This window comes from Lagenorhynchus albirostris, chromosome 2 (assembly GCF_949774975.1).
Source record: "Lagenorhynchus albirostris chromosome 2, mLagAlb1.1, whole genome shotgun sequence".
NCBI lineage: Eukaryota > Metazoa > Chordata > Mammalia > Artiodactyla > Delphinidae > Lagenorhynchus > Lagenorhynchus albirostris.
The window spans coordinates 160,087,316-160,114,745 of NC_083096.1; the positions used below are offsets into that span (position 1 = coordinate 160,087,316).

Below are 27,430 nucleotides of genomic sequence, written 5' to 3' on the forward strand. Positions count from 1 at the left end.
GCTCCTGTTCTGCCTACTCTACCAACTTTGTGCTATAGCCTTTCTCAAACCCAGGCCCCACCTTCAGAATGATAAAATAGCAAGGTAACTTTTACACCGAGATGTGCTTGGAGTTTCCAGCTGGCCACTGGGCAACACCAAAGATTTGCTCCCCCGCTTTATAAAAGCTCCCAGTGAGGGCATGTTTTGTATTCTCCACATCTGAATTAGCCAAACACTAGAATGAGAGCCGGCCTATGAAGCGTGTAGCAGAAGAAAGCTGGCGGATCAAAAGAAAAGAAGCTCAATCTCCCTGAGTTAATTTTATGTGTGTGTATATATGTAATTACATATAATTCACATAAATATAATATAGAGTAATATCATATATAATATATAATTGCATATAATATATATATGTGTACTTTTTAAGATGGATGGAAAAAACCTAACAACTTGTTTTCATGTACAGAGACTAGTACCATTAATATCCACAGAGAAATGTCTTTAAAAAGATTTTTTTTCTAGATTTAACTATGCTTTTTAGTGCCAATCATAACACATGCTTTATGAGATCAATTAAAAGACCGTGACAATGTGTCAACACCCCTGCTGCCTATAATATGCTCTGAATCTGAACAACTGATCATACATTCTACCTTAATAGAGGCCTCTAGTCTCCATTCTGATACTGTTGGTTATATAAGAAATGGCCCAGAGTCATTTAGTCTTCTCAACAGGTCTGGTTCCCTCCCTCACACTTGCCTCAAGGCCTGTGCTTCAGGTCAGAGATTGAGTCTTCTGAAAGAAACATCAAGAGCTGACGGCCTCAGTAGAGGACTGTACCAGTGCACCTGGCTCTTTACACTTTGGGAAGAGACATGGGGCACAAGCTTCCAAGATGACCCATCACCATGACCAGACACTGCGCAAGGCCAAAGCAGGAACCAAGTCTTTAGTCCAGAAGCAGACAACTTTGCAGAGCGGACTAACTTCCCCAAGACTGCGGAACAGGAATTATGACCTAGGACTGCATGAAAGTGATTTAATTGTGGTTAATGTTCTATTTTCTAACGGGCATGTGAGAAAATCTCCTTTTTTTTTTTTTCTTTGATCTATCCCTAATCTTCAATTTAGGAGGCTATATTTGAACAAACTGGAATAGGATATTCCTTAAATGGTGTCTTGCTCCAGCTAACCCTTTAGAATTTGGGGGGGGGGGCGCGGGCACGGCAGGAGGACTATACAGATTTAACATAGATATAAACTAATGAATTATCAAGGAAATTTTAAAATAATGGTCCTATTGAAAAAACACTATTGGTCTTGTCTACAAAACTACTCAGAACAATTGCTAAAAAATATTCAAAGTGCCTTTACTGAGACCTTTTCCTTTTTATGACCATTAGTTTCTGTAAATAGGTTCACTAAGAATCTGTCCTCCTTCCTAACAGGATATAATTGGGTAAATCAAATTTGTAACCATGACCATGCCAGAAATGTCACATTTAATGACAAATTTGATTTAATTAGGCGTGACAAGCCTGATAGTAAGAAACAAGGCCTGTACTTTGTAAGTGGGAATGTAGCCTCCCCAGGCTGCCAGGAAACTGAACTGAATCTACTCCATGGCTTGTGGAATCCTTACCTTTAAGGTTATGGGAAAAGTCATTCCCGCTAGCCCAGAAACACTGACAAACGGGATTCTCCAAAAAGACGGTACCCTTCCCGTTACAGGTTGTACAGGCACAACCTGACAAGAGGTGAATTGGATGGATCTTAGATAGTAACTTAGATAGATCTTAGATTAGATAATATGATAAGAAAAATTTTTTTCACACATACACAGATTAAAATTATGACCTGGGGGCTTTACAAAATCTCCTGACAGGAGTTAACTCTCAAACCCTGGGGTCGCATGCTCTAATTTTAGTAACCATACAACCAGGAGGACACTGTTTATTGAGCAACACCTCATTACACACACCTATGTCCATAAAACTAGCCAAACGTCAAAAAATACATTCATGACAAGATCAGAAAATTTCTGAAACAAATCTACGTGGTCAAATCCACGCCTCAGGAGGCATGGGGACGAGAAAAGCAGACTGATGCCACCCTGCCCGCTATCCTGTCATTTGTTCCTTACTATCAAACCTACTGATCATGCCCCAGAGTCAGAGAAACAGACAAAACACCTTGCCCCCTGGGATAAAGCAAACAAAGACAATGGAGAGAAATGAATAAATAACAACACCACAAAACAAAACCTAAGGTCCCCGTGTCTAGCCTTAGTGCCCCATATAAAGAAAACCTTGAGCGCTTTCTGTGAGTTACAGACTCCACAGCAAAAACAATTTTATCCCTGCCAGTGCTGATACTGGCAGACACACAGCCGTGCTTATAGATATGAGAACCATCATGTGAGAAAACTGCTGTGTTTCTTCCCCTCTGAAGAGATGAACTGTAATTTGATAACCTTTACTTTATTTAAATACCTATGGTATTTTTATTTGGCGAGCCAGTCTTTCTGATGTCTGTACTCCCCTGCAAAAACCTCTTTCCTTAAAGCATGTCTATCTCTGAATCCCCCGTTCATGCTTTCGACTAGACTGTACACCCTAAGAGGGCAGGAATCTGTGTCTGTTTTGTTCAGTGCTGTATCCCCGGCACCTACGGGCGCGTCTGGCGTACATATTTACAATTCACCTCTTGTACATACTTGTTAAATGGATGAATCATATGCCCTGTAAAAGCCAGTTCTATTTATTCCACAAATATTAAACATATGCCTCAATGTTTATTATGTGCCACCCACTGGGGATGTGGACACGGAGGAGACCAAGCCCTCGCCTTCAAGAACCCTCAATATATTGGGGGTGGTGGGCAAATAACCAGGCAAGTAGAAGACAGTCTACCCCTGCTGGGATGGGGAAGCCCAGGGCCTGTGGAACCAGCTCAGGGGGGCCAGGGAGGACTTCCTGGAGGAAGCTTTACTGAGAGATAGATAGGAGAGGGCCAGAAAAACAGGATAAAGGAGGGGGAGGGTGTTTCAGGTAAAGGACACAGCACGTGCAAAGACCTTACAGGTGAGCAACAGTGGGAAGTGATGTCCACAAAGGCCATATCATAAAAGGCCTCGAATGACAAGCAAAACAGTTTGGTCTTGACCCTGAGGGCAACGGACACCTAGAGAAGGTCCTTGTCCCTCCTTGCACCAGGTCCATGCACCAGGTGCAGGTGCTGAGCTAAAACTGGCTGCATCGGGGCAGCACGAGGCTGGCCACTCACCTGGTATGCTGTTGGAGGTGGGAGAGCTGTCGGAAGGACTTATCACAGTAGGAGCAGTGGTAGGGCTTGACGCCCAGGTGGATGCGCAGGTGCTGGGCCAGGTAGGAGGCGTTGGCAAAGGATTTGGAGCAGTGCGGGCACTTGTGGGGCTTGGCCTCTGTGTGCGACTTGGAGTGGATCTGCATCTCAGACTTGGTGAAAAAGGTCAGCGGGCATACCTTACACCTGTGGGCAAGAGGCAGGTTCATACCGGGAAGATTCCCGCCCCCACCCCCAGCCCCGTGCCTGGACATCTCAGGGGAGACCTTCTACGTCAGAGAGACCTTGCACCAGGGACAGAGCTCTCCTGGGAGGGTCCAGGGGGCACAGGCAGGCCCCCAGCCTGGGCACCCTCCAATCTGGAGGCCAAAGGTCCTCCCCCTGGAGACAGATTTACAGCAGGCTGGGGAGCAGGCTTACACCTCACAGGGAAGAGAGGCTAGTGACTCATGGTTCTGGGGGAGGGGCTCCAGCACTCCTGGTGAGAGGTTCTCCACCCTGGCTGTACTTTAGAATCTTCTGGGGAGCTTTCAAGAAAGCCTGACCTGGGGGCCTCCGCATGTCTCCCCCCAGCAAGTTAAATCGGAACTTCTGGGGGTGCGCCCCAGCACTGGCATTTTTGGAAAGCTCTCCAGATGATTCTAAACGTTGAGCGTTCAGAACACTGCTTGAAGAGTGTAGGAAACAGACGCTCTCGACATCCCAGGCTGTGGTGAGGGCGGCCCCAGACAGAGACCACCTCTGAAGGGTTGTGGGCGGGGTGAGCCAGGAGACCCCGCCCCTCTGGACCGTAGCCCTCACCCTCCGCCTCTGGGGCCCCTCTTTGCAGTGCCCCACTGATGGGCCCCTGCTGCGGCCTGAGGCACTGGCCTCTAACCCAAGCGAACCTGGATGCCCTCCCACCGAGACCCCCACCTGTACGTCTTGCCCTCCTTGGCAGTCTCGCCCGAGGCCAGGATGGGGTAGGGGACTACGAGGACAGGCGGCCCCCCTGGATTCTCCGCTTTGATCTTTTTTCGGCCGCGCTCGGACTTGGGGGGGCCAAGCAGGCCGTGGCCCTGGATTGTCTTGATGGAGTCCAGGAGGGGGGGGCTGGTGATCCCTGAGATGAGGGTGGGGGACGAGGCGATGAGGCGGCTCTGGCTGGTGGTGGTGGGTGTGGATGGGGTGCTGGTACCCGTGCCCGCACTCGACTCAGATGTGCTCACAGCCGGGGTCCGGGAGGAGAGCCCCAGACCTGCGAAGACACGGGGGTGGGGGCAGCTGCAGAGGCCGGCTCAGTCCCCACCACCCAGCTGTGTGACTCTGGCAGGTCACCAGCCTTTCTGAGCCTCCCCTTCCCTTTGTAAATTATTACTCAGGGGTACAAATGAGAACTGTGTATGTGTAAGATTCCTTAGATACCTAAGGACTAAACTGAGTCCTATTATCTGTAACGGGGGCACTTTGGAAATCATCCCCCCCCCAAAAAAACAAAAACAAAACTGAGGCGCAAAGATGTCCACTACTGTGTTATTTATAATAGCGAAAATTAGAGACAACTGAAGTATGCAATATTAGGGAAGGGCTTAATAAATTGTGATCAATCTCCTCTACTGAACATTAACTGCCCATTAAAAAGGAGATTATGTTTGTAAAAAAAGGAAAATCTTAAGCCACAGAAAAAGTTAAGTAGGAGATGGAGATGCACCAACATGTGATATGGATGGTAGAATTAGGAGTAATTTTAAAACAATTTTTTTGGCTTAACTGTACTTTCTAATTCTTTGACAACGAACTTTTTCCTTTTTTTAAAATTTCTGTAATAAAAGTTATTCTTTTAAAAACGAGGGGACTAGAAACATTTACAACATCAGGTAAAGTACACAAAAAGATGAAAATGATATCTATCACATGATTAAGACTATGCTTTTTAAAAAAAAGAAACCCAAAATTTGTGCATTGAAAAAGATAATATCCAGAGTTGGCAACAGTGTGTGTGTCATACATGCTGGGAGTGTACGTTTATCCACCTTAATGGAGGGTGGTTTGGCAAGAGTTTATTAAAATTTCAAAGGTACAAAACTTTTGACGAAGCAATTCTAATTCTAGAAATCACCCATAGATATTTATTTGCACATGAGCACACAGATCTGCGTACTTGGACCTTCCATACAAAACTGTGATCAGACAAAACTGGACACAACCTGCTATTCTCAGCAGGGGCTATGTAAAGAGATGTGGTCCATCCTCAATACGGAGAACAGGGAAGCCATGAAAACAAGATAGATGTGCAGTGACGTAGAGAGAATGCCAAAACATGCTGCCAGGTGAAAAAGTAATCAACCACACACACAGTATGAACCCACCTATTTAAAAAAGCACGCATCCAAACTACACATGTATATACAGGTAATGTAGCTGTGTGTGAAAGCACAGGAATAGATCAGAGAAGAGACACGCCAAAGTAAACTGTGTATAAATTGTGGTTCCCTGTGGGGAGGGAGAAGAATTTGTTGGTAAAAGGAGATATTCATACTTTATCTGCTTCCATATTATTTGAATTTTTTACCTGGTGAATTCATCCATTTTTTACATCTGTGATTAAAGGATAAAATAAAATAAATTATAGAGAAAACATATGAAAATGCTAACAACAGTAGGACGAGGGTTAATTTTTTTTTCTCCTTTTAGCTTGTCTGCAATTTCTAAATTTTCTATGATGACTACGAGTTACCTTTATAATAAAAAATGCACTAAATATGTTTACGATAGAATGGTGAGTAGGAAAAGAGAGTTCAAGTCATGGGTACAGCCCTACCACAAGCTCATCAGAACACGCCCAAATATTAAAAAACAAAACAAAAAAGATGGAAAAGGAAGGAAATGGACTAAAAGGCTCTCTAAGCTGCTGGGTTATGAGCTGGGGATTATGAGTGATTTTCTTTTTTCTTAGTTTCTCTTTTTTCCAAATTTCCCTTAATATGCTTATATTACTTTTTTAATATTACTTTTATAATGAAAAAATAAATTTAATAACGTCATAATAAGGAGGGAATGTGCAGAGGGTGGCTGCGGCCTGGGGGGAGGCTCACGGGGCCCCATGGCTCTTGGGCATCTCCGAGAGGCAGGAGGGAGAGGGGGAGAGAGGCACAGGCATCTGGCTGGCGGTGGGGCCAGCCAGAGGAGGAACAACAGCCCAGATACAGTTGCCACTGGAGAAAGCCTGTCCACCAGGCTCTGAGGTGGGCACCAGGCAGCCCAGCCTCGTGACACATGTCCCCCCAGCCCCCAGCCTCAATCTATCCAAGACTGGGCTCACATCTTTCCCCCACCCCGCTCCCCCTCCTATGACTCCATCTCACTGGCAGTGACTGGGAGTCTCCCTTGCCCCCTCCCACTCTTCACCCCTACACCCAGCCCAGCACCAAGCCCTGTCCACTCTCCCTCCTCAACATACCTCACATCTGTCCCCTTCTCTCCATCCCTCTGCGGCTGCCTTGTCCAGGCCACCACCCTCTCCTGCAGCTCTCCCTGCCACCGAGCCAGTCTCCACCTTATAGCCAGCCCCAGCTTTCTCACCCAAATCTGAGCATTTCCCTTGCCTACTTAAAAACCTTCCACGCTCCCACTGCCCAAGGGTGAAATCCAAGCTGCACAGGTGGCCCCCAGGGCCCTTCCCAGTCTGGTGCCTGCTTCTTTTCCAGCCTCAGCAGAACCAGTAGAGCAAAAGGGTTCACACATGGGCTCTGGAACCACGCTGCCTGCCTCTGCCTCTTACTGGCTGTGAAACTGGGCCTCAGTTTGCTCATCTGTTCAATGGAAACGTTAGGGTGAACCACATGCAACTGTTTCTTTAAGTCAACCTAACAGTAGCCACCTCACAGAACGGCTGGGAGTAATAACATGAATACTGGTGAACATATACAGGTGCTCACCTGGAGTTAACTGCCGTATTATGACTGTTATCATCATCTTTTGATCTTCCCTACCCGGACACTGTCCTACTCTTGCTTTCTACTCGCTCTGCACATGTTATTTCCTCCTCCTGCTCCATGTCTCTAGTCAACCACCAACCCTTCCTTGCATAGGGACTCCTCCAAGGAAGTCTTCCCTCACCCCTCACCCCCCAAGTCTGGCTAGGGCTCTCCTGGATTCCTGAAATAGCTACGTGGATTTGGCTTCCTTGGTGATCCCCCGACGGGCAGTGACCCAACCTCGTCCCATCCAGGTGGCTTAGCTGGGCGCTACGTCAGGGTACAGGACGGAAGGAAGTCTGGAAGCTCCACCCCCGCCCCAGGCCCTGCCGGCCCGCCCCGCCCCGCCCAGCTGCAGGGTATCCTGGCCACGCCCCTCCCAGGTAGTCTCCGCCCAGCCCTCACCAGTACCCCCGACCCGGCCCCGCGGTACCTGTGACCGTGCTGGTGGCCGGCCGCGCGTGCAGCGCCACGTCAGGCTGCGGCACGGCCTGCGGGTGCAGCCCCGGCACCTGCTGCAGCTTGGGCAGCGACATGACGGCCTGGCTGCTGTCGGCCGGCGCCGGCGGCACGAGGAGCGGCTGCTGCGACGAGGCCGACGTGGGCGGCAGGTGAGGCGGCCGGATCTTCTCCGCCATCAGCTGCTCCTTGATCTTGTTAATCAGGACCAGGTTGTCCAGCTGCGGGCGGGAGAGGAGAGGTACTGAAGGGGCTTGGGCCGCCGGGCCACCCGCGAACCCCTCACCCCGCAGCCAAAGCCCGGGGCAAATCAAAGCAGCTCCGAGACGGGGAGGGTGGCGGGAGGGGCGACGCTCCGTCTTACCTGGCTGGGCATGGTTGGAGGAGGGGGCCAGAAGTAGGGGTTGTTAAATCGAGGCTCGGCCATCCTGCGGGGAGAGAGCGACTGTCACAGGGAAGAGGGCCCTCCCCACCGGCCAGGGGCGAGCCCCCATCAGCTACACCCACTCAATCTGGGCCAGTGTCTGGGATCCCTGCCCCCGTGGGACCCTCACCTCGCAGCGGAGCAGGCCTCCTACCAGGCCCAGAGAACCACATCTCCAGGCTGAAAAGTCTGGAATTCAGGTGTCCCACGGTGGGCCCCAGAGAGCAAAGGTCATATCCAAAACAGAGTACTCCCAGCTCCTCCCCCCCGCCCCCCCATCCCACCCAGCTCCCATCACCGTGATGCCCACAAACCAATCCCTATTCCCCCGCCCAAGGGCCCTGGGCTGCACCAATCCCTATTCCCCCGCCCAAGGGCCCTGGGCTGCAGAGCCAACCCTATGGATTCCACACAGAAACCTGCTGTCCAGAGACAAACTGAGAGGTCCTAGGGCAACTTTGTAAATCGCCACAGAGCAGAGGCAACTGCCCCTCCCTGATCCCTGCCCTCTGACCCCTGGCCCCATTAAAACACAGGGGGCAACTTGGGTCATCAGATACAGCCTTTCTGAAGGGCAATTTGGCAGGATGATTTACGGGAACCCAGATGATTACAGTATTGCCTTTTGACCAAAGAAACCGTACCTCTGGAAAGTTATCCTCAAGAAACAAGCATGGCCAGAAACAAACATTTTCCCACAAGGATGTGTCGGAACACTGTGCTTAAGGAGGGCGTTGAGGAGGCCTGAGGCTAGGGCAGTTTGGGGCTCTTCAGTAGAAGTATGTGAAAATCCATCTGGTGGCCCTCACCTCTGGCAAGTTCCTGTGCAGTTAAAAGGGCTTTTCAACCAGGGCAGTATGAAGGGTGGGCCTTCAAAGCTATCTTTGTCTTCCATAGGGTTCAAGTCTTCCTGTGACCCTAGAGTAAGTCAAGAAGTGACTTATAGGGACCATGCTGGACAGAGGCATTCCATTAAGTCTTGCTCCCTATCAGATTTCTCTTATTTATCTCTCTCTTACAGAAATTACTATAACTAAATACCTACTGGTATTGGTTGCTTAAATGCAACTGTTTCTTATGATAGGCAAGGCTGAAATGAAGTGCCTTTAACCTTTTTTCCTGGCCCTACAAGTGGGAGAAGCCCCTACTGGAATCGCAGGCAGAGGGTTTCAGGAAAAAGCCCTCAATAAGGATACAACCTAATCAGAACACTCAAGAGTATCCTCCTCTGGGTGGCTGGGGCAGCTCTAAAAGCCCTCCTTCTCCTGCCACCCACAGAGACCAAGCTGCCCTTCTCTCCACCCGTCCAACCCTGCCCATCCTTCACAACCCAATACCAGAAGCACTTCCTGCCTGGAGTTCTCCCTGACTGCTCCAGATCCCTGGAACTTCTCCTTTCAAAGAAGGACCTCAACACAATAAAAAGTGAGAAGGCTGCCATTTACTAAGTACCCACCTTGTGCCAGGCATACTGACACCAAGAGGCAGGTACTCTTATCATCCCCTTTTTACTACTAAGGAAACTGCAGTTCAGAGAGGTGGAGTGACTTGGTCAAGGTCACACAGCAAGTAAGCAGAGAGCTGAGATTCCCATTCTCATCTGCCTGACTCCAAAGTCCAGCTCACCAGTCCCTTAGCTGTTCAGGGGGAACGACAAAGCATGCTGACTGTAGGATTGTGAATATGTCCTGTCTTAGGATGGCACAGCACCCACTGCCCATCCACCCAGCAGCCTCAGACCTGTCCCTCCCTTGCTGTTGTCCACTGGGGAAAACGTGAAGGGGTCTGAGCTCTAATGCCAGGGTGAGGAGGCTCCAGGGCTGAGGGGAAGACGAGCTGGGGAGCTGCCTCAGAGAGGCCTGGGAATTGGATACATCTGTCTCGTCCAGCTTGGCATCCCCGGCACCCAGGCCCAGAAGGTGATCAACAACATGAGTTGTGTGACAGAATGAATAAATGAAGAAATAAATAATCAGAATTATTTTAAAGACAGTCCCACACAGTTATCTAGCACTGCTGACAGTGTACAAAGCCCTCAGTATCCAGCAGCATTCTCACCAGGGCCCCAGGAAGCAGGGAAAATCTTCACCCCCATTTCACAGAGGAAGAAGGTAGGGCACCAGGAGGGAAGCACTTGCTCCTGGCCACATGGATGGGGAAACAGGAGGGAGCGCTGTGCTGCAGTGTTGGGCATCGGCTCTCTGAGCCTCCGTTTTCCTCATCTGTAAAATGGGATTGAAACAGGCCACTCTGCTTCATTCCTGCCCTGGCCCAGGATTCTGCCCACTGTACCCGACTGTTCCTCAGACAGTTCTGGGGGAGCTGTCCTCTCCTCCCCTTCAGTCCAATGCCAAGTCAAGGCTTCCCCAAACTCCACCCTGGTCAGGGAGGTATGGGGTCCCATAGCCGGGATAGAGCATCCTCTCTGCCACTTATCAGGCCCCTGGTCAGCCAGGGACCACCCCTAACCCTGGTTGGGGAAGCAGGCACACAGAGGGGAAGGGTCTGCCCTGGGTCACGTAATCTAATCCACACAGCCTCTGCTTCATCTCTCTGTGTCCTTCTCTGGCTGGGCTTAAGTTACTTAATGATTTGCTCAGTGACCCAGGTACTGGTGTACATCTACCCTGTGTCAGCGCAGGGAAGGCAGGGGGGGGGCAGGGGGGAGCGTCTGCTGAGCCCTTACTGAGTGTCAGGCACATTGCCAGGTGTGCATCAAGAGCATCTCACGTGAGCCCCCCAACAAGCCTTCTAGGTAGGTGTGCACCTGTGCAGCCCTGGGACTCGCGTGACAGGGTGGCCGGGGCCGGGCTAAGCCACGCAGACCTTGTGTTGAGGGAGAGATTTTAAGCAGGAGAGAGACTGGTCAGTGTCTGTTTAGGACAGATGGACAAGGCAGAAGGGCATCCAGGCAGAGGCAACAGTTTGAGCAGACACGGAGGTATGAAAGTACAAGGCAGGTTTGGGACAGTGGGCAGCCACCCACTGACACCAAAGAGAGCTGGAGAGTGGTGAGGGACAGGCCAGCCAGCAGGGCCTTGAATGCTGCTGGTGAGGAGGCCTCAGGCAGTGTGCAATCCAGGGGGCCTGAAGCTTGGAGGACCGCGGTTGGAGGGAGGAGCCTGAGGACAGCGCCTGGGGCAGAGGAGCCAGGCTGGCTGGGCTGAGTGTCCCACCTACCCCATCCCCTGGAGGCTGGGGAGGCCATGCAGACTGGGCTTCGTGCCCCAGACAGAAGCCAAGACTGTGCTTTGAGCCTCGAGACTCACAGCCCTGATCCTTGCAGTAGGGCGAGCAAGGTGTCATTTTGTTTTTCTTGCTCTAAAAGGTGAAAAAGGTTGGATGGGTCAATGAATGAAACACCTCCTAGAGCCGCCCACCCACCCATCTGCCCATCCATTCGTTCTGGATACATCCTCTGGGCCAAACGGGGGACCGGTGCTGGGGAACCGAAGGCAAAGAGAAGAGCCCTGCCCTCTGGGAGCCCTGAGCTAAGGAAGGAAGCAGACACGTGACCCGCAAGCTTCTGCAAAAAAAGAACTTTTGCCTGTGAGGCCTGCCACATGCCACCAGGGACCTCCATGCAGTCAAAGCCGAAGGGCTACCTTCCAGTCCCGTCCTTCAGGGCCTCCCGGCCACCTGGGCCCTTTGAGAAGACCTGGGTGCCGTGAGCCCTGGGTTCCTCATCTTCTCAGTCTCTTTCCCAGCTCCCACCCCACACAGCCTGGGCTCCTCAGGGTGGGCGGGAGCTCCTCTCTTCCACTAGCCTCAGTCCTTGGGTGGCCCATCCACTCTAGGACTTTAAATACCAGCCAACCCCCCGGTCTCCACCCCCAGACCAGGCTGCCCCCTGGAGCTCCAGGCCCACCTTCCAGTTACCTCCCTGACCACTCACGGGCTGCTCAGACTCAGCAGGTCTGAGCTGGACTTGGTCTTCCCCTAGGATATGTACTTCTCTAGCGATCCCCTCTGAGTGGGGCATCGCCATCTGCCCAGACGCTCCTGCCACGGACACTCATCCACAGCACGTCCCCTCCCTCCCCTCCCAGCTCAGATACACCAGCAGCCACGTCTTCGGGATTCCATTTCCAAACTCTCTCTCTAATCCACTCCATCATCTTCACAAGTCCTAGCTACTATCCGCTCACCTGGACCACGGAACAACCTGCTTTATTTGGAGCCCAGTGCACCCAGGTTCAAATCTTGGCTCCAAAACACCAGCTGTGTGATCTTGGGCAAGTCACTTGCTCTTGCCCCCCAAGTCAGGGATGAGCAGCCCAGAGCACAGGATGGAAAGAAAGGATCAGGGAGGACTTCCCAGCGGAGGTGATACGTGCTTTAGGTCTTAAAGGATGAGTGGGAGTTAGCCGGGCAAAGAAGGAGTGGGGAGCATTCCTGGCAAAAGCAGCAGCCTGCGCAAAGGCCCAGGGGTGAGAAGCAACACAGTGCGTGAGGCGAGCTAAAGTGATCAGTGTAGACCGGGAGACAGGACATGAGGCTCGAGCCAACGGCCAGGGTCAGACCTAGAAAGACGGTTCCAGAATCTGAGGCCTGGAGTCTGGACTTGAAGCAGTGGGTGACGGGACAGAATCTGTGGTTTAGAAAGGCCCCTCTGACTGCTGAGTGTAGGCGGGCCTGGAGAAGCCAGGAGAGGAGGCAGTGAGGGGGAACTGGTCGAAGGCCCCCAGGGAATGGAACGGAGATGAGAGGCGGGGGCTACCCTGGGCCAGGGAAAAGGGTGACCAAGGAGGCCTGGCTATTTGGTTAGAGCTGGAGGCCAAGGAAGCATGCAGGTTGCCCTCCAAGGTGTGGCCCAGGAGGTCCTCTGGACACCGACGCAGACAGACAAGAGTCACAGGAACATGCAGACAGACAGCACCAAACTCCGACAGGCCAGATCTGTGGTCCCAAACATGGACAGATGGGGACATGGCAACTCCCATGGGCAGGACCCCACAGCCACCAGAACAGAGTCACAGGTGGATGCTATTACAGGAGGGTGAGCGCACACAGCCCCCAGGCAGACCCGGAAGGAGGCAGTGAGGGGCACTCGGGGAAGTTGGGATGAACACAATTGCCTTATTCCCCCAAAGAACAAACCCCTCATTGACAGATTTCAACCTGGAATCACAGGCTCCTTACCTAGAGTGTCCTTTCCCACTTGGTGAACTTCTACTCATCCTTCAAGACCCAGCTCAAGTGTTCCCTCTTCTACGGAGCTTTCCCTGAACCCCCAGTCAGTCACTTCCTCTGTGTTCCCAACAGCACCTTGTATATGGGAATAACAATAACAATAATAAATGGCAGCTACCACTGGTTTCAGCACCTACTACTTGCCAGGCGCTATGCTGAGTATGTTACACGCATCATGTCACTGAATTTTCCCAATGGCCCTGTGAGACGTACATTTAACAGAAGAGGAAACTGCAGCTCAGAGAGGTTGACCAACTTGCCCAAAGTCACACAGCTAGCAAGTGATGGAGTTAGGATGCCACCCAGATCTGGTGAAGCACTACAGGGCTGATCACACCCTGGTGCGGTCATGTTTCCCTGGGTGACTTGCCCACCAGACTGTGAGGTCTTCACAGGTAGAAGTGGTGCTCATTCACCTCTGCCATTCCAGCATCTAGTCCGAGGGGGTTTCAGAAACTCTTTGTAGAATGAAAAAGCACAATAATACCGACTACCTTTTCCCGAACACCTAAAATAGGCCGGGAATGGTGGTAGCAGGGCATTTTACAGCCATTATTTTATTGTTGCAATAAACCCATTATACATATGAGGAAACTGAGGTCCAGAGAGGTTAAGTAACTTGCCTGAGGTCACAGAACTGAGTCTGGATTGGAAACCAGGTCTATCCATCACCCTTTCCCAGGACGGTGGCCTCTGAGGCCAAGCTAGCAAGCTCCACCAAGGGGCAGAAGGGGCAGGGGCACTGAGGAAGGGGCACACCAGGTGCCAGGCCCTGCCACCTGGGGAGGTTCAGGCCTAGAAAAACAGACACAAAAGAAAATGGACAGCCCAAGGGGGAATGTGATTAACCTTGCCCGCTGCAGGACAGCAACTTTTGTCCCACCTACCCCATCCCCAGGCCAGCCCAGAGACATTAAAAAATGAGATCTGCCCGGACCCCATGGCCACAGGGGAACTAGCTCCCAACAAAGCAAATGGGAGAGAGCAGGACCCAAAACTGTCCGGGTACTATGATTACAAGGAGGCAAAAATAAAAACCTGCGTCAGAAAAAGCTGCAGGGAACCACGCCCAGAGGGAGGCTGGGAGCGCTAGGGGAGGCGGCGGGGGCTGATCTGGTTTTTTGTCTTCGTTTCTCTAATTTCCAGCTACTCTGCAATGTTGTTGTTGCTTTTATAATGAAAACAATAAATTTATTCTTAAAAAAAGAGAAAGTCGTTGGTAGCCAGGGGGGCGGGGGTAACAGATGGAGGGTCTGGAGGCAGGGAGGAGCAGCGGGGATCAGGGTCAGGGATGGTGGGCACTCAACTGACCGTCGCATGCCACCCATCCTCCAGGCACACATGACCTGGTGGGTCATGGCAGATGTCCGCAAGGGCTGTCTGGCTGAGGTGAAATTCCATTGGCACTTTGAAGCCGGTCAGGGTTCCACAGGGATTATCTCCACACCTTTCCTGCCCTGGTCCGGGCCCCTTTCTGCTCTGGCCTCAGCTATTCCAAGAGCCTCCTCCCAGGGTGCCTCACCTCTACCCACACGACCCTCCTACTGCAGTCACTGTGATATTTCTAAAATACAAATCAGATCACAACATTCCCCTACTGAAAACCTTTGATGGCTCCCTCCCTCCCTCCAGACAAGGTCTGGATTCCTTAGGCCTTCCATGCCTGGCCCTTGCCGACCTCTTTGTCCTCAGTGTTTATTTCTGCCTTCCACTCTGCCCAGCCAGACCGAGCGCTCCCCCACTGCTCCACTTCCCTTCTCACTTCCTCACCTCTCCCTGGAACCCTCTGCCCTCCCCATTTCACTGGTTAACTACAACTTATTCCTCAGGCCCCAGTTTACAGGCCACTTCCTCCTGGAAGCCTTCCAGGACTGCTATGCTATGTTGGGTACCTCTCCTCTCTGCTCCCTTTGTGCCCTGCATGTTCATCATCAGACCCTTGGCAGTCCATTTTCTGCCTGTTTTCTCGTCCATGCTGTCTGTCAGGGCACAATCAAGGCTGAGTCATTTACCTTTAAGCCAAAAAGTACCTGATAAATGTTTGAATGAATGAATAGTCTAGGTAGAAGGAACTGAAAGTGTCATGGCCTAGATAGAGGAAAGTCCCCTCCCCCTCCTCTGAGTCCCCTCCCGCCACTCTGGCACTGTGTTGTCCCCTGTGTTATATTCTTCCCTATTTTCTGGATCTAAGCCCTATCTTCTTAATTGATCTGAGAAGAGGCTGTGTGCTGTAGAGACTAGCAGACCAAAAAAGTTGTTAACAGCTAATAAACACAGAAAATGGTTCTGCTTCCCATTTTCTTCCCAATAAGAAAATGATAATACTCAATGCTGGTGAGGGTATGGTGAAATGGCACTCCCATGCATTATTTCTGGGAGTGTAAACTGGAACAAACATTTCCGAAAACAATCTGGCAATAACGTTGCATGAGCTCTGTAAAAATTTTCAGACTTCCTGGCCTAGCGATCCTATTCTTGGTCATCTGTCCCTAGGAAATACCCCAAATATAGACAAAGTTTTATGCACAAAGCTGTTTGCTTCAGTGGTTTTTTTACAGTAGCAAAAACCTGGAACAGCCAAAATTTTAAACAACAGGGGGATGGCTCTGTAAATCATGTTACACAGTGATAGTCTACAGTCGTTGATAATAGCCAATGTTTACTGGCATTGCAATGACTCATTTAACATTCATATCAACCTTACAACGGAACTGAGGCACAGAGAAATTAGGTAACTTGCCCAAAGTCAAGCAGTGTGTATATGATTTGAACTCAGAAAGTCGGGCTCCGGAGCCCATGTTTTCCACCCTGACACCACATCCATTAAAAAGAGGGATTAAAACCACCCTGCAGTCATTTAGGAAACACTCATGATACAACATTAGTTGGGGGGGAAGGGAAGAGTTTAAAATTATTTGTATAGATAGAGCAATGACATCTATCTAAAAACCAGGTGCTGAGGGAAAAGACTGGAAGGAAACACCAAAATGCTAGCAGTGGTGTGTTTTGGGCTCGGGGTGGGGACAGAAATGGGGGTGGGTTTTGGTTTATTTCATTTCCCTATTCTCCGACTTTTCTGAAGCGTGGCTACATGACTTTTTAAGGAATATTTTTAATAAAACTAAAGGTTCGGCCAGCTTTGGCCAAGAAAGACACCCCAGCCTCTGCCTACGGCCCCACTAGGATCCTGGCCTCAGGCCCTGCAGGTTTACCCAGGAGGAGACAGGGGCTCAGAGAGAGTCAGGGGCTTGCTCAAAGTCCCACAGTGAGCCTCGAGCCCTACCCCAGACCCCAGCCAGGAGTGCAGTCAGAGGGGGACTCCCCTGCCTATCTGGGGACTTAGGGAGCCAAAGCCAAACAAAGGAAAGCCTGCCCACTCACTCACTCTCCTGCTTAAAATCCCTATTGGGTTGCCATAACTTTTGGGGTGTAGTTCAAACTCCCCAGGGTGGCCCAGGGCCTTTGCTAAGGAGGCCTTGCTGGCCACATGCATCTCTCCCTCCAGCCTCACTAAACGACCTGCAGGTTCCCAAAACAAGTTGCTCTCATGCCACCTTGCCTTTCTTTGCACAGGCTATGCCCTTCCATGTGGGGGACCATCATCCAGTTGGAACCTTGTCAGATGCCCAACGGCCATCAGAAGTCAGCTGAGCTGTCACTGCCTAGAGGAAACCTTCCTGATCGCCAGCCCCATCCTTGGCTACGTTTGCAGCCTCTCCCCTGAGCTCCCACAGCCTCCTGGGCTCCCCTTAACCTAAGCACGCATCCCCCCTACCCTAGAATAGCCTGATAACTTATCTGTCCAATCCCCCAGGTGTCAGTGAGGTCAGGGCTTGGTTACAACCCTATATCCAGACTCAGTGGCACAGCTCACCCAGCTCTTCCTTCAGGTCTCAGCTCTGACCCTGTGGCCCCCTGCATTCCCCCTACCCCACCTCTGTATCATGCCTCTAAACACTGCCTCCAGCCATGACCCTCAAGGACAGGGCCACTGCTGCAGCCCCAGAGCCTAGCACCCTAGCTGCTTGATAAAGTTCACTGAGGGAACCCATGGGAGGAGGGGGTCTGTCCATGCGGGTCTTGAAGATGGGGAAGTCTGCCAGGAGAGCAAGAGGGTAGAGAGAGAGCAGAGGGGCATGTGTGCAAAGACATGGAAAGCTGCTAGCTTCCTAGGACAGAAAAGCTTTCTCAAAAATGGCCCCTGCCCCAGGGAGGGGCAACAAGGTACTGCTGGGGTGTGGCTGAGCTAGAGGCGGGGGCGCTCCTGGGAAGACGAGCTCATCCCATTGAGGGATGAACACAGACTGCATGAAGGTGGGACTTACTGATGGCAGGAAGGGGAGATGTCAAGAGAGAGATGCCAGGGAAGGGCAGGCCGGGTGGGAAAAAATGCACGTGCAAAGGCCCCGAGGCAGGAAAGCATGTGGACTCGTGTTTGGTCTGGTGTGGGCCCAGTGCAGGAATTCACAGGGGAAGGAGGGAAAAGTTGCCGGGGCAGTTCATAAGGGGCCAGTGTTCCAGAAGGCACTTGGATGAAAGGCCACGCGGGGCCACGTTCAGGGGTCCCTGAGCCAGGAAAGGCCATGGTCAAGGTTTTCAACAGACAGGTCATCAGGGGCCCAGAAGGATGGCCTGGAAGGGACAAGCAGGAGATGGTCTAGGAGAGGGAAGCTGAGGTTTCCCACCTTCCCAGCGCTTTGAGACCCCATGTGCTCAGTTTTCCTCCCATGACCCCTCTGCCCTCCATGTGGCCCCAACTCCACACAGCCAGAGCCCTGAGTCCCAGCTGCTGCCCCCCACCCCACCCCCAGGACCCAGGCCAGCCTCGGAAACTTGTTCCTGGGAACTTCCTGTGAGGAACTAGGCTCCTGAGGGTCCTGGATCCAATTAGGCTGGCTTTCCCCAGCCCTGCAGGGCTGCGAAGGGCCATTTTCATTGTGATGACGGGGCTGATCAGAGCGGGAGGGGGCGGCTGTGTGCACCGTGGTCAATGGGAGCTGGGATGCTGTCCCTTCCCCTCCTTGTCCCTCCCCTCTCCTACCACCAGCCACTCAGAGACACCCAAGGAGGTGACCCTCTCTGGGAGCCCCAGTGCCCTCACCAGGGAACGGGCCATGGCCGCCTTCTCAGGGCTGAGAGGACATTCTGCAGGCTTTGAACACACGCCTTTCTCTGCTTCCATCTCCCCTTGGGTCCCCCAGCTCCCATCCCCACAGGGAACTCCTGCCAGGGTGAAATGACAGTAATAATAAATCACTGAGCACTTCTTCCGTATCAGGCACTATTAGGGGCCTTACAAGTATTTCTCACTCAGGCTCCTAACGACGACCCTGTGAGGTGGATGCCGTGAACAGTTCGAAATACAACACACATTCAGAAAGACGCCTGGAACAAAAATGAGCGGCTCAATGACTTATTACCAAGCACACGTCCAGGGGGCCCAAAAGCCCCCACCCGTGTCCCTTCTCGACTGCGGTCCTTGCATCCCCCAAAGGTCCCACCCTGCTGGCTTCCAGGGCAATCTCTCCCTTGCTTGGGGTCAGGAATGAGGCTCAGAGAAGATGTAACCTGCCCAAGGTCGTGCGGCTGGTGAGGGCAGAAGGAGTTGGATGCCTCTGCCATCTGCTCGCTGTGTGACCTTTCACAAGTCCATTTCCTCTCTGGGCCCTTGTTCCTTCCTCTATAAAACAAAGAGATTCAACTAAATCACAGCCTGGATTCTTGGACCCTCTGAGGGGCGATGTGGCCACTGACGGGTTAAAAGTAAAGATTCTGGAACAAGACAACCTGGGTCAAAGCCCCAGAGACTGTTACCAAACTGGGATGATAAAGGTATGGCCTCAGGGTCTTTGTGAGGATTTGATAAGTGAATACATAACAAGTCTTTAGAACAGTGCCTGGTACACAGTAAGGATTCAGTGTTGGTCGTTGCTGTTTTGTCATTAGGTTCTCCGAGGCACTTGGGAGACTTTCCCAACATTTCAAAGACCCACATGGAAATGTGACCAACCAGAGACATCACCTGGGCTGGGGGGCAGTGGATGCAGCAGCTCGGGGAGCCCTTCAGACCCCACAGGGGCTGCTTGGCAGACCCCTGGAGAGCCAAGTCTGGGATTACGCAAAGCAAGAGAGCCAGCTGCTGAACCCCAGCTGTGGCCTGGCTCCCAGGAGCTTTCTAGACAGGTCCTAGGGGTCCCAGGCAGGAACCCCCAGCAGGTGGTCAGAGCCTGTCTTCATGCTGTATCTCAGAACCCCTGGGGTGGGCAGCCTGTGGGGCAGGGCAGACAGGGCTCAGGCCCGGGGTGGAGGCCAGCAGGTAGAGTGGGCCCTGAACAGGACAAGGCAGCAAAGGGAAGGTTGGGCTGGTCAGAGAGAGGGATGGAGAGGGCCTGAGGTGGACATGTGGGTCGGGGTCGAGGCCAGGGAAGACCTACTACAGGCTCTGGCAGGCCAGGCCCACCTCCCCCAGGTCGCAGGGCTACCACATTCTCCATGTTCCTTGGTTTCCCACCTCGAGGCCTTTGCTCCAGCTGTTCCCTCTGCCTGGAATGCCCTCACCTGGAAAACTTCAAGCCAGTTCAGCTATCACTTCCTCCCAGAAGCCCCTCTCCCCCACACACACGATTATCGTCACTGGTTACAGTAAATCTAAAAGTACCACTTTCCTCATCATAGGAAAGTGGTTCCTTTCCAGCAGTTACCAGAGTCTGTAATCGTATCATCATTTGTGTTTGTCTAATGTCTCCCCGACCAGGGCAGGAACGGTATGAGTTTTCCCCACCTCTGTCCCCAGCATGGAGCATGGGCCCTGGTATATGGTAAATGCTCAGGAAGTCCTGCCGGGTGAAGGTGGGAGGTCCAGGCAGGCTGCAGGCAGATCCGGGCAGGGTGTGGGCACACACAGCTGCACGGGTGTGCAGGAGACACTGTGTGCAAGGCCAGAACGTGAGGCTGGTGTAAGAGGCACCTCCGTGTAAAACACACACGTGCATGAGTATGCCTGTGTGCAGGTGATAAATATGGCGTGTACAAGAGTGTGGAAGTACACGAGGGGCAGGCAGGCAGCTGTGTGTTGTTTCCTGGCAGGTGCACACGGGTATATGAACATGTGTGTAAGCTGTGGGTGGCAGGAGTGCATAAACGTGCTTCTGTGTGACGTGTGTGTATCACGTGTGTGGACTTGTCTCCTGAACTCCTGGCTCCTATAGGCCCAGTTTGGGGCACCTCTGGTGGTGTTTCTGAAATAGCAGGGGAGCACCTCGAATTGGCAAAAGTGGGGCGGGGGAGCAGGGTCAAAGGTGGAAGCGGAATGGCTGATAGTATGAATATTGTGCAAGTGTGTGTATTTGAGTGTGTCTGGGGGGGGTGTGCCCGTCCCAGCCAGGTGTCCTCCCATTGAACCCTAGAACCTAAAATGGCTAAACTGTCCCCTCAAGGAACATGAAGCCTTTGCCCAAAGCTCAGAGAAGGACCCAAATGGTAGGGACCGCCCCCCAACGATATCCTGCCACACGGATGACGCAGGGACAAGGGAGGACGCTTTGGGCCCCAGAGCCAAATCCCTTGGCCTTCCCCCCACACCTTATCCATTCAACACACCACTCCGCCCCGTCCCCGAATCCTACCAGCCTCCAAAGCCCGGCGCCAGCCCTGGTTCCACGAAGCCAAACCCACAGCCCCCAACCCACTTCCACTCCACCCACCTCTCAATCCCACCCAAGTCCAGGTGGGGCGCTGGGCCCTCTGCAGCCCTGCACCTCGAGGAGTGTTACCCCCATTGTGAAGACGAGGAGGCCGATGCCAACAGAGGGAGCAGCTCCCCAACCAGGGCTGTCGTTGCCTTTGAACCCCAAGGCACATATTGCGGCAGCCTGTTGGCACCTGAGGAGAGGAAAGCCCACCAGGCAAAGTGTCGGGATGTGTGGACAAGGCCTACTCCTCTCCTTTCCCGCTGTAGTTTCCCCAATGGACAGAATGAGGTTTGGCTGGATAATCTGTGAGGTCCACCTCTCCTCAATTAGTGTGTGACTTTAGATCGCAAATGGTTCCCCACGAATTGGGTATACATGCGGCTACATGGAAAGATAACTGTCCTCTTTCCCCCAGTACACCAAGCCTTTCCAACACCCTGGACAGGGGCCTAGCACGGTGCTACAGAGACAGGAGGAGCTCGGGATGCATGTACGCTCGGTGCCCGGTCACACATTCAACACCGAGCACCAAGGAGGCCTGCCCTCAGGGAGCTCACAACCCAGTGGGGAGACAGAAGCTACTGAAGTCATCAAACTATAAGGTCCAAAGCACTGGGAAACCGTAACACTAACATCACTTCCCAAGTGTTATTCACAGGGGGAGGTGCAGCACTTCACACTGTGTAAAGAAGACCTTTCCAGCAATGACAACTGTCTGACAAAGGGAGGCTAGGGGGCCTGGTGAGGAGGGAACTCCCTGCCACTCTAGCGGAGATCAGAGGCCCTCTTGTCAAGGATGTGGGAAGGGAGTTCCCGCTCTGTGCAGGGATCAGGTGAGGCTGGGCTTCCCCTCACCAGCTGTGGGATTCTAAGGCAGAGTCCCAGGGTGCTGGGTTCAAATCGCACGATGTGCCTGTTGAGCTCTGTGAACTTGGGCAAGTTCCCTAATCTGTGCCTCCATTTCCTTGGCTGTAAAATGGGGGTAATAACAATGAGGATTAAATATGTCAACATTTATAAAGGCTTTTGGAACACGGCCTGGCGCAGCGTAAGCGCTCTGGGCCACTAAATAAGTAAGGCAGTGAGAGCTCTTTGTAAAGGGTCTAAGTCCCAGATTGGATCAAGCACAGACTCCAGTGTCAAAGGTTCTGAGGCAGAAATCTGCTTAGATGCTAAGGTTCTGAGATTGAAAGAGACTAGGATTCTTAGATCCCATGATTTAATCATCTCATTATCTCCTGACAACAGCCCGGAGCCTCCCAGGGGAGGAGAGGGCAGAGCCTGGTGTCACTTCATCTCCCAGGGGCTGCCCCGCAGCCGGGGCGGCATCTCCTCACGTCCACCAAAGCCACAGCCACCCCGTCCTGGACCCACCTGCCCACTCGCCTGCGTGGGGTTTAAGCATGTGACAGCTGTGCGGACAGGCAAGGCTTAGTGCAAGTAAACAAATACACGAGGAAGTTTCGGATACTGATGAGAGCTGCAAGGGCTGATGTGACCGAGAGTGACAGTGGGAAGCTATCACAGAGCAGGTGGCCAGGGAAGCCCCAGCTGAGCCGAAACCTGTAAAACAAAAAGGCGCCAGCCGTGCAAGCATTCCAGGTCGGGGGTGGATGTGCAAAGGCCCTGCCAACAGGCTTTGTAAATTCGAGGTGCAGAAAGAAGCTGGTGTGGCTGGAAGTGGTGAGACTGGGGGGTAGAGGGGAAGCTGAGGTGGAGGGGTGGGCAGGCCCAGACCATAAAGGGCCTTGTAGGCCCCTAAAGGACTTTGGATTCTTGTTCTTCAAAATGCCTGGGAAATATTAAAAGAGTTTCAGCAGGGGAATGACAAGGCTAAACAAGGCTTTCAGGGTCCCCAGATCATGATCATTGGGCTCATTCTGAAACCAGCACGATGGTTTTCAAAATCAAGGTAGGGCCTGAGGTGGTAATCAACAATCCTTCTAATTCAGTTGGTGTACACTGAGCTCCTACTACATGCCTGGCCACGGCGGGGAGACATCACAGACACTCTTGTGTTCGTTCCCAACAAGCCATGAGAGAGTCATAGAGTTTACCGCATTTTAAAGATCAAGAAATCGAGGCTCAGAGAGGGGAAGAATGTGCCCAGAGTCACACGAGCCATACACCACACTGTACAAACCGTAAAGACAAATGGATCTTGGTCCCAGGACCCAGATTCACCATCATGGTAGTGGTATTTTCAAGCCCCTGCTTCTCCAAGAGACCTTCCCTGAGGACTCATGTAGGCACCCATGGATACTGCCCTAGCTAGTGCTTTCTGCACCCTGTTAGCTTTGGAGCCCTGAAGGACTGTCCTTGTATTTCACATGGCTGTCCAACCTGGGCAGGTAAGCTAGGGACTGGCTGGCTGGACAGATGAACGTATGTATGGATGGATGGATGGGAGGGCAGATGGATGACTACTGAAATGACTAAACAATAAACTAATGAGTGTACAATGAAAGAATAAAAGCATAATCTAGCAAACTAATGAATGAACTAATGGATGAAGGAAGGAAGGAAGGAAGGAAGGAAGGAAGGACTCTCACTTTACAGAGGCAGGGAAGTGTCTGCCCAGGGAAGGGCTGGGGCCAGGCTAGCTTCAGACCCAGTCCACACCTCACCAGCGGCCATCTTGCCCCCATCCCCCAGACCACAAACAGCCTATTCCTTAGCCCCCGGGACAAAGCCATGCCTCTGCCAGGTGCTGGCCATTATAGTGCCCGTGGCCCCATCACCATAACCACCAGCAAGCAGTGGAATCTGGTGGGAGGTAGAGTGCTTCACTCCCCCTCTGAGTGTCTCACAGACAAAAGGAGACAGGAGACAGGCTCCGCTCCTAGCTGGGACCCAAACTGCTGGGTGACTTCAAGCACGTGGCTGCCCCTCTCTGAGCCGAGATGACCTCTCAGGGCCTTTTCAGCTCTGACATTCTTTAAGGGGTGGGCTTCTAGATTTTTTACACAGTCACTGGGGTAAGCAGAAGAATTTGAAAGATCAAAAACTAGAAGTTGGGAAAGACACCTGTCCACAAGTACCAAAGTCCACCCAGGAAAACGCTCCCTGGACAAGGAGTCCGGAAGCTTGAGTTTAAGCCCTCCTCTATCACTGCTTAACCTCTCCAAGCCTCAGTTTCCTAAATTTTAAAATGGGGTTAAGTATCCCCCACCTTGACAATTTCACCTGAGTTTCTGGGAGAACCTGACGTGGTAACAGTCATGCACTACACTGTGCAAACTGTAAAGTTCCCTTCACTCAGGCAGGATTATGATGGCGGTGGGCAGGGGTAGGAGTGAAGGTGGACATGCTGTCCCATTCCAGTCCAGTTCTGTCCAAAATGACTCTTCCAGGGGTCAGACCCCCAACAGAGAACGGTGGAGAGAGCCCAGATGTAAAAACCTGAAATCTGAGTCCCTGTCTCAGCTCTCCATCTAACTGGCAATGTGACTTTGGGACAATCACTTCCCCTCTCTAGACTTCAGTTTCTCCATCAGAAAAATGCCTGGCTTAGTACCCTCTGGCTCAGACATGCCAAGTTCTGCAGCCCTGAATCCCTAAGCCCCAGGCTTCAACCCCTGGCTCTGCCCGAAGTGAGCTCACCCTGCCCTGTGGAGTCACAGACTAGGAGTGACTGGAGGGGTCTCCCCTCCAGGAGACCTTGGGGAAGGGGTTAGACAGGCTTAGGGTCCTCCCAGGACAGACAAACTCTCCCAAAAGGGAAAGACCACACCCAACCAAGGCTGCCCAGGTGACTTGGACAGCGCCAGCCACCCCAGACCTCGTGGGCCTGGCCTTCAGAACACTTCTATAGCCTCAAAGCCAGCAAGCCCTGACCTGTCCAGAGAAATACTTCAGGAACTTCACCCAAGTCCAAACTGCCTCCAACAGGGAGCCTCCAGGGCAGGGCAGGGGCGGCAGAGTGGGTAAGAGCACACCGCAGGGAAGAGGCGCAGACGACCACCACCGGACAACCTCTCCCGGCCCCTCCCCTCAGACAGGTCCCCCTGGGGCTGCCGGCCTGCACCCAGCCAAGAGCCAACCACCTGGGGGCATTTACCACCAGAAGCCACCTACCAGGGCCAGGAGGCCCACCAGGTCGGGGAAGGGGCTCTCCAACTGCCGAGCACACTTGCCCAAGGGCTCAGGGAGCTACCGCAGCACCCAGGGCAGGATTTCCGCCTACAATGGGGCCCCGGCCACCCATGAAGGAGACAGGCCCACCCCACCCCCAGCTCAGAGCTCTGAGGGTTCCACACTGCTCCAGGGCTGGGTGGGGGAGAGCAGGATTACTTCCTCATGCCGAGGGTCTTAGTTGGAAACCCAGGGCCCACTCAGAGCCCCTATTGCCAACCCTCTCCTCCAAATCTGAGAATATAGTTCCTTACAATGCCGTTTTACGCGGCCTCTTCCAAAAGACATTTCCTAGTCCCCCGAAACCCCCGTCCCCAATCCTCCACATCCCCCCCGCAGCTCTGGGGAAATCGGCAGTTAACTTTTTCCCAAAAATCCCGCAGAGGCAGCTGGCTGGGGGGAGAAATGAGCCCCGAGATCCTTTCGCGGCATTTCACCGCCTTCCAAAAGGAAAAAAAAAAAAAAAAAAACTAAAAAAAGAGAGAAAACTTTCGGAGTTAACTTTAAATTCCCAACCCTCCCCCCAAAATCGCCCAGCGGCTTCCTTTTTTTTTTTTTTCTCTTTAAAGTGCAATTGCATTGTGTCTCACCTCCCCGAAAGGCTCGCGGCTCTCGCCAAAGAAAAGGAAAAAAGCCAACCCTTCGGGTGCCCCCTCTGCTTCCAGCCGCCTCTCCCACATTCTCAGACAGTTTTATTAAAATTTTCAGACAAAAGAAAAACAAAAATGGCAGCCTGGCTTATTTTTAAAACAGGACAGGGACGCCATATTCTGCAGATCTGCAAAAAAAGGGAGAAATCCGGCACTGGCCGCTCCACCCGGCCGGCTGCAAAGTGCGCGAACCGCGTCGTTTGCAATCCGTTTATTTGCATTAAGCCCCATGAATCATTGTTTACCGGAGAATTGCAGCAGGTTTGAATAGCCCGGCTTAAGAAAACACACACACGCGCGCGCACACACACACACACACACGCACACGCACACTCGGAGAGCAGACCAGACACACCGCCGGAGACACTTCCTACCCCGCGCGCCGCTACCGCCGCCGCTCCGGGCCGGGCCCGAGGTGCAGGCGGCCCCGGGCCCTCTGAGCGCCCCGGCCCGCGCGGCCGGCCCCCCGCCCGCAACTCGGCGCAACTTTCCCGCGGGCGGGCGCCCGCCGCCGCCGGGCCCGCTCCCCGCGCTCCGGGCCCGCACGGACCTGGCTGTGCTGGCGGCGGCTCCGGGACGCGGCCGCAGCCCCGCGCCCGGCGGCCCGAGTAGGGCCGGGCTGGGGCTCCGGCTCCGGGCTCCGGCTCCGGCTCGGTGCGGAGCCGCGCGCAAACCTTCCGGGTCGCCTGCTGTTCACTTCTGGGTTCTGCAAGCGCCGAGGCGGCGGCGGCGGCGGCGGCGGCGGGAGGCTGGGTCTGCAGCGCCGCGCGGCCCCCCGTGCGCTCGGCGAGCCCCCGCGCCAGGCGCCCGGCTCCGGGGGGGGCCGCGTCGGGCCCCCGCCTCTCCGGCTGCGCAGCCCGTCCGGCCCCGGGGGCTCCCGCGAGTGGGCAGCGCCGGGCGCGGGCGACGGCGCGGGAGAGGAGGGGGCCGGGCGGGGGGCGGGGGCGGGCCGCGCGCTGGGGGCCCCGCTTGGGCCCCGGGGCCTCGTCTCGCGCTCGCCGCCGCCGCCGCCGCTGCCGCCTCTCAAAGTTGCGCGGCGCCCCCCGCCCGCGCCGCGCCGGAGGCAGAGCCACAAAGGAACTCCTCGCCCCCCTCCGCCCGCCCGAGCCGCGCGGGGAGGGCACCGGCGCCCGGCCCTAGGCCAGCCCCTTCCCCAGCACGGGGGCTCCCGGGGCCCCGGCTGCCGCGGCCATTGTCCCGCCCAGGCCCCCTCCCCGGCGACGGCGGACTGGGGACCTGGGCCTGGCGGGCCGCGGCCCCGACCAGGCCGAGCCCGCGCGGGGCCAGGCCGTGCCTGGGGGTCTCCCTCGCAGACGGCAGGCAGGAGGGGACCCCCAGGATGGGCTCCCACACCTGATAACCAACGATCGTGCTCAAAATCCAGGCTGAGATTTTTGTTTTTAAGTCGAGGACACGGGGATGGGGGGAGGGGGAGAAGTTTGTACAGGCCAGGCCACCCCCTCCCTCAGTAAGCCCCGGCGCTCCCTGGCCCTAGGCCCGAGCCCCCAAAGGGTGGGGCCGCCGGAGGTTGTCAGTGGCTGTCCTCGCCGAGTCTCACAGAGGTGGCACCGGCTGTCCCCCAGCTCCAGACCTCAGAGCCATCTGTGTGTGACT

General features: G+C 53.6%; 1 protein-coding gene across 7 annotated transcripts in view; it reads right to left on the reverse strand.

The window, feature by feature from the left end:
- Window positions 1–26,471, reverse strand: part of ZNF362 (zinc finger protein 362) — a 35,528-nt gene extending 9,057 nt beyond the window's left edge. Inside the window, exons 1-7 of one of the 7 annotated variants that reach the window (XM_060140636.1) lie at window positions 26,367–26,471; window positions 13,291–13,416; window positions 11,329–11,469; window positions 8,089–8,152; window positions 7,699–7,945; window positions 4,225–4,546; window positions 3,271–3,495 (exon numbers count right to left, since the gene is read on the reverse strand). In XM_060140636.1, the coding sequence (XP_059996619.1) occupies window positions 3,271–3,495; window positions 4,225–4,546; window positions 7,699–7,945; window positions 8,089–8,152; window positions 11,329–11,333 (863 nt within the window). In that variant the 5' untranslated portion in view covers window positions 11,334–11,469; window positions 13,291–13,416; window positions 26,367–26,471. Of the gene's footprint in view, window positions 1–3,270; window positions 3,496–4,224; window positions 4,547–7,698; window positions 7,946–8,088; window positions 8,153–8,957; window positions 10,165–10,206; window positions 10,832–11,328; window positions 11,470–13,290; window positions 13,417–13,554; window positions 14,306–25,109; window positions 25,125–26,366 lie in introns of those variants that run through there. The other 6 variants (XM_060140634.1, XM_060140635.1, XM_060140633.1 and 3 more) reach the window with 6 other exon arrangements.
- Between the last annotated feature and the right edge of the window lie 959 nt (window positions 26,472–27,430).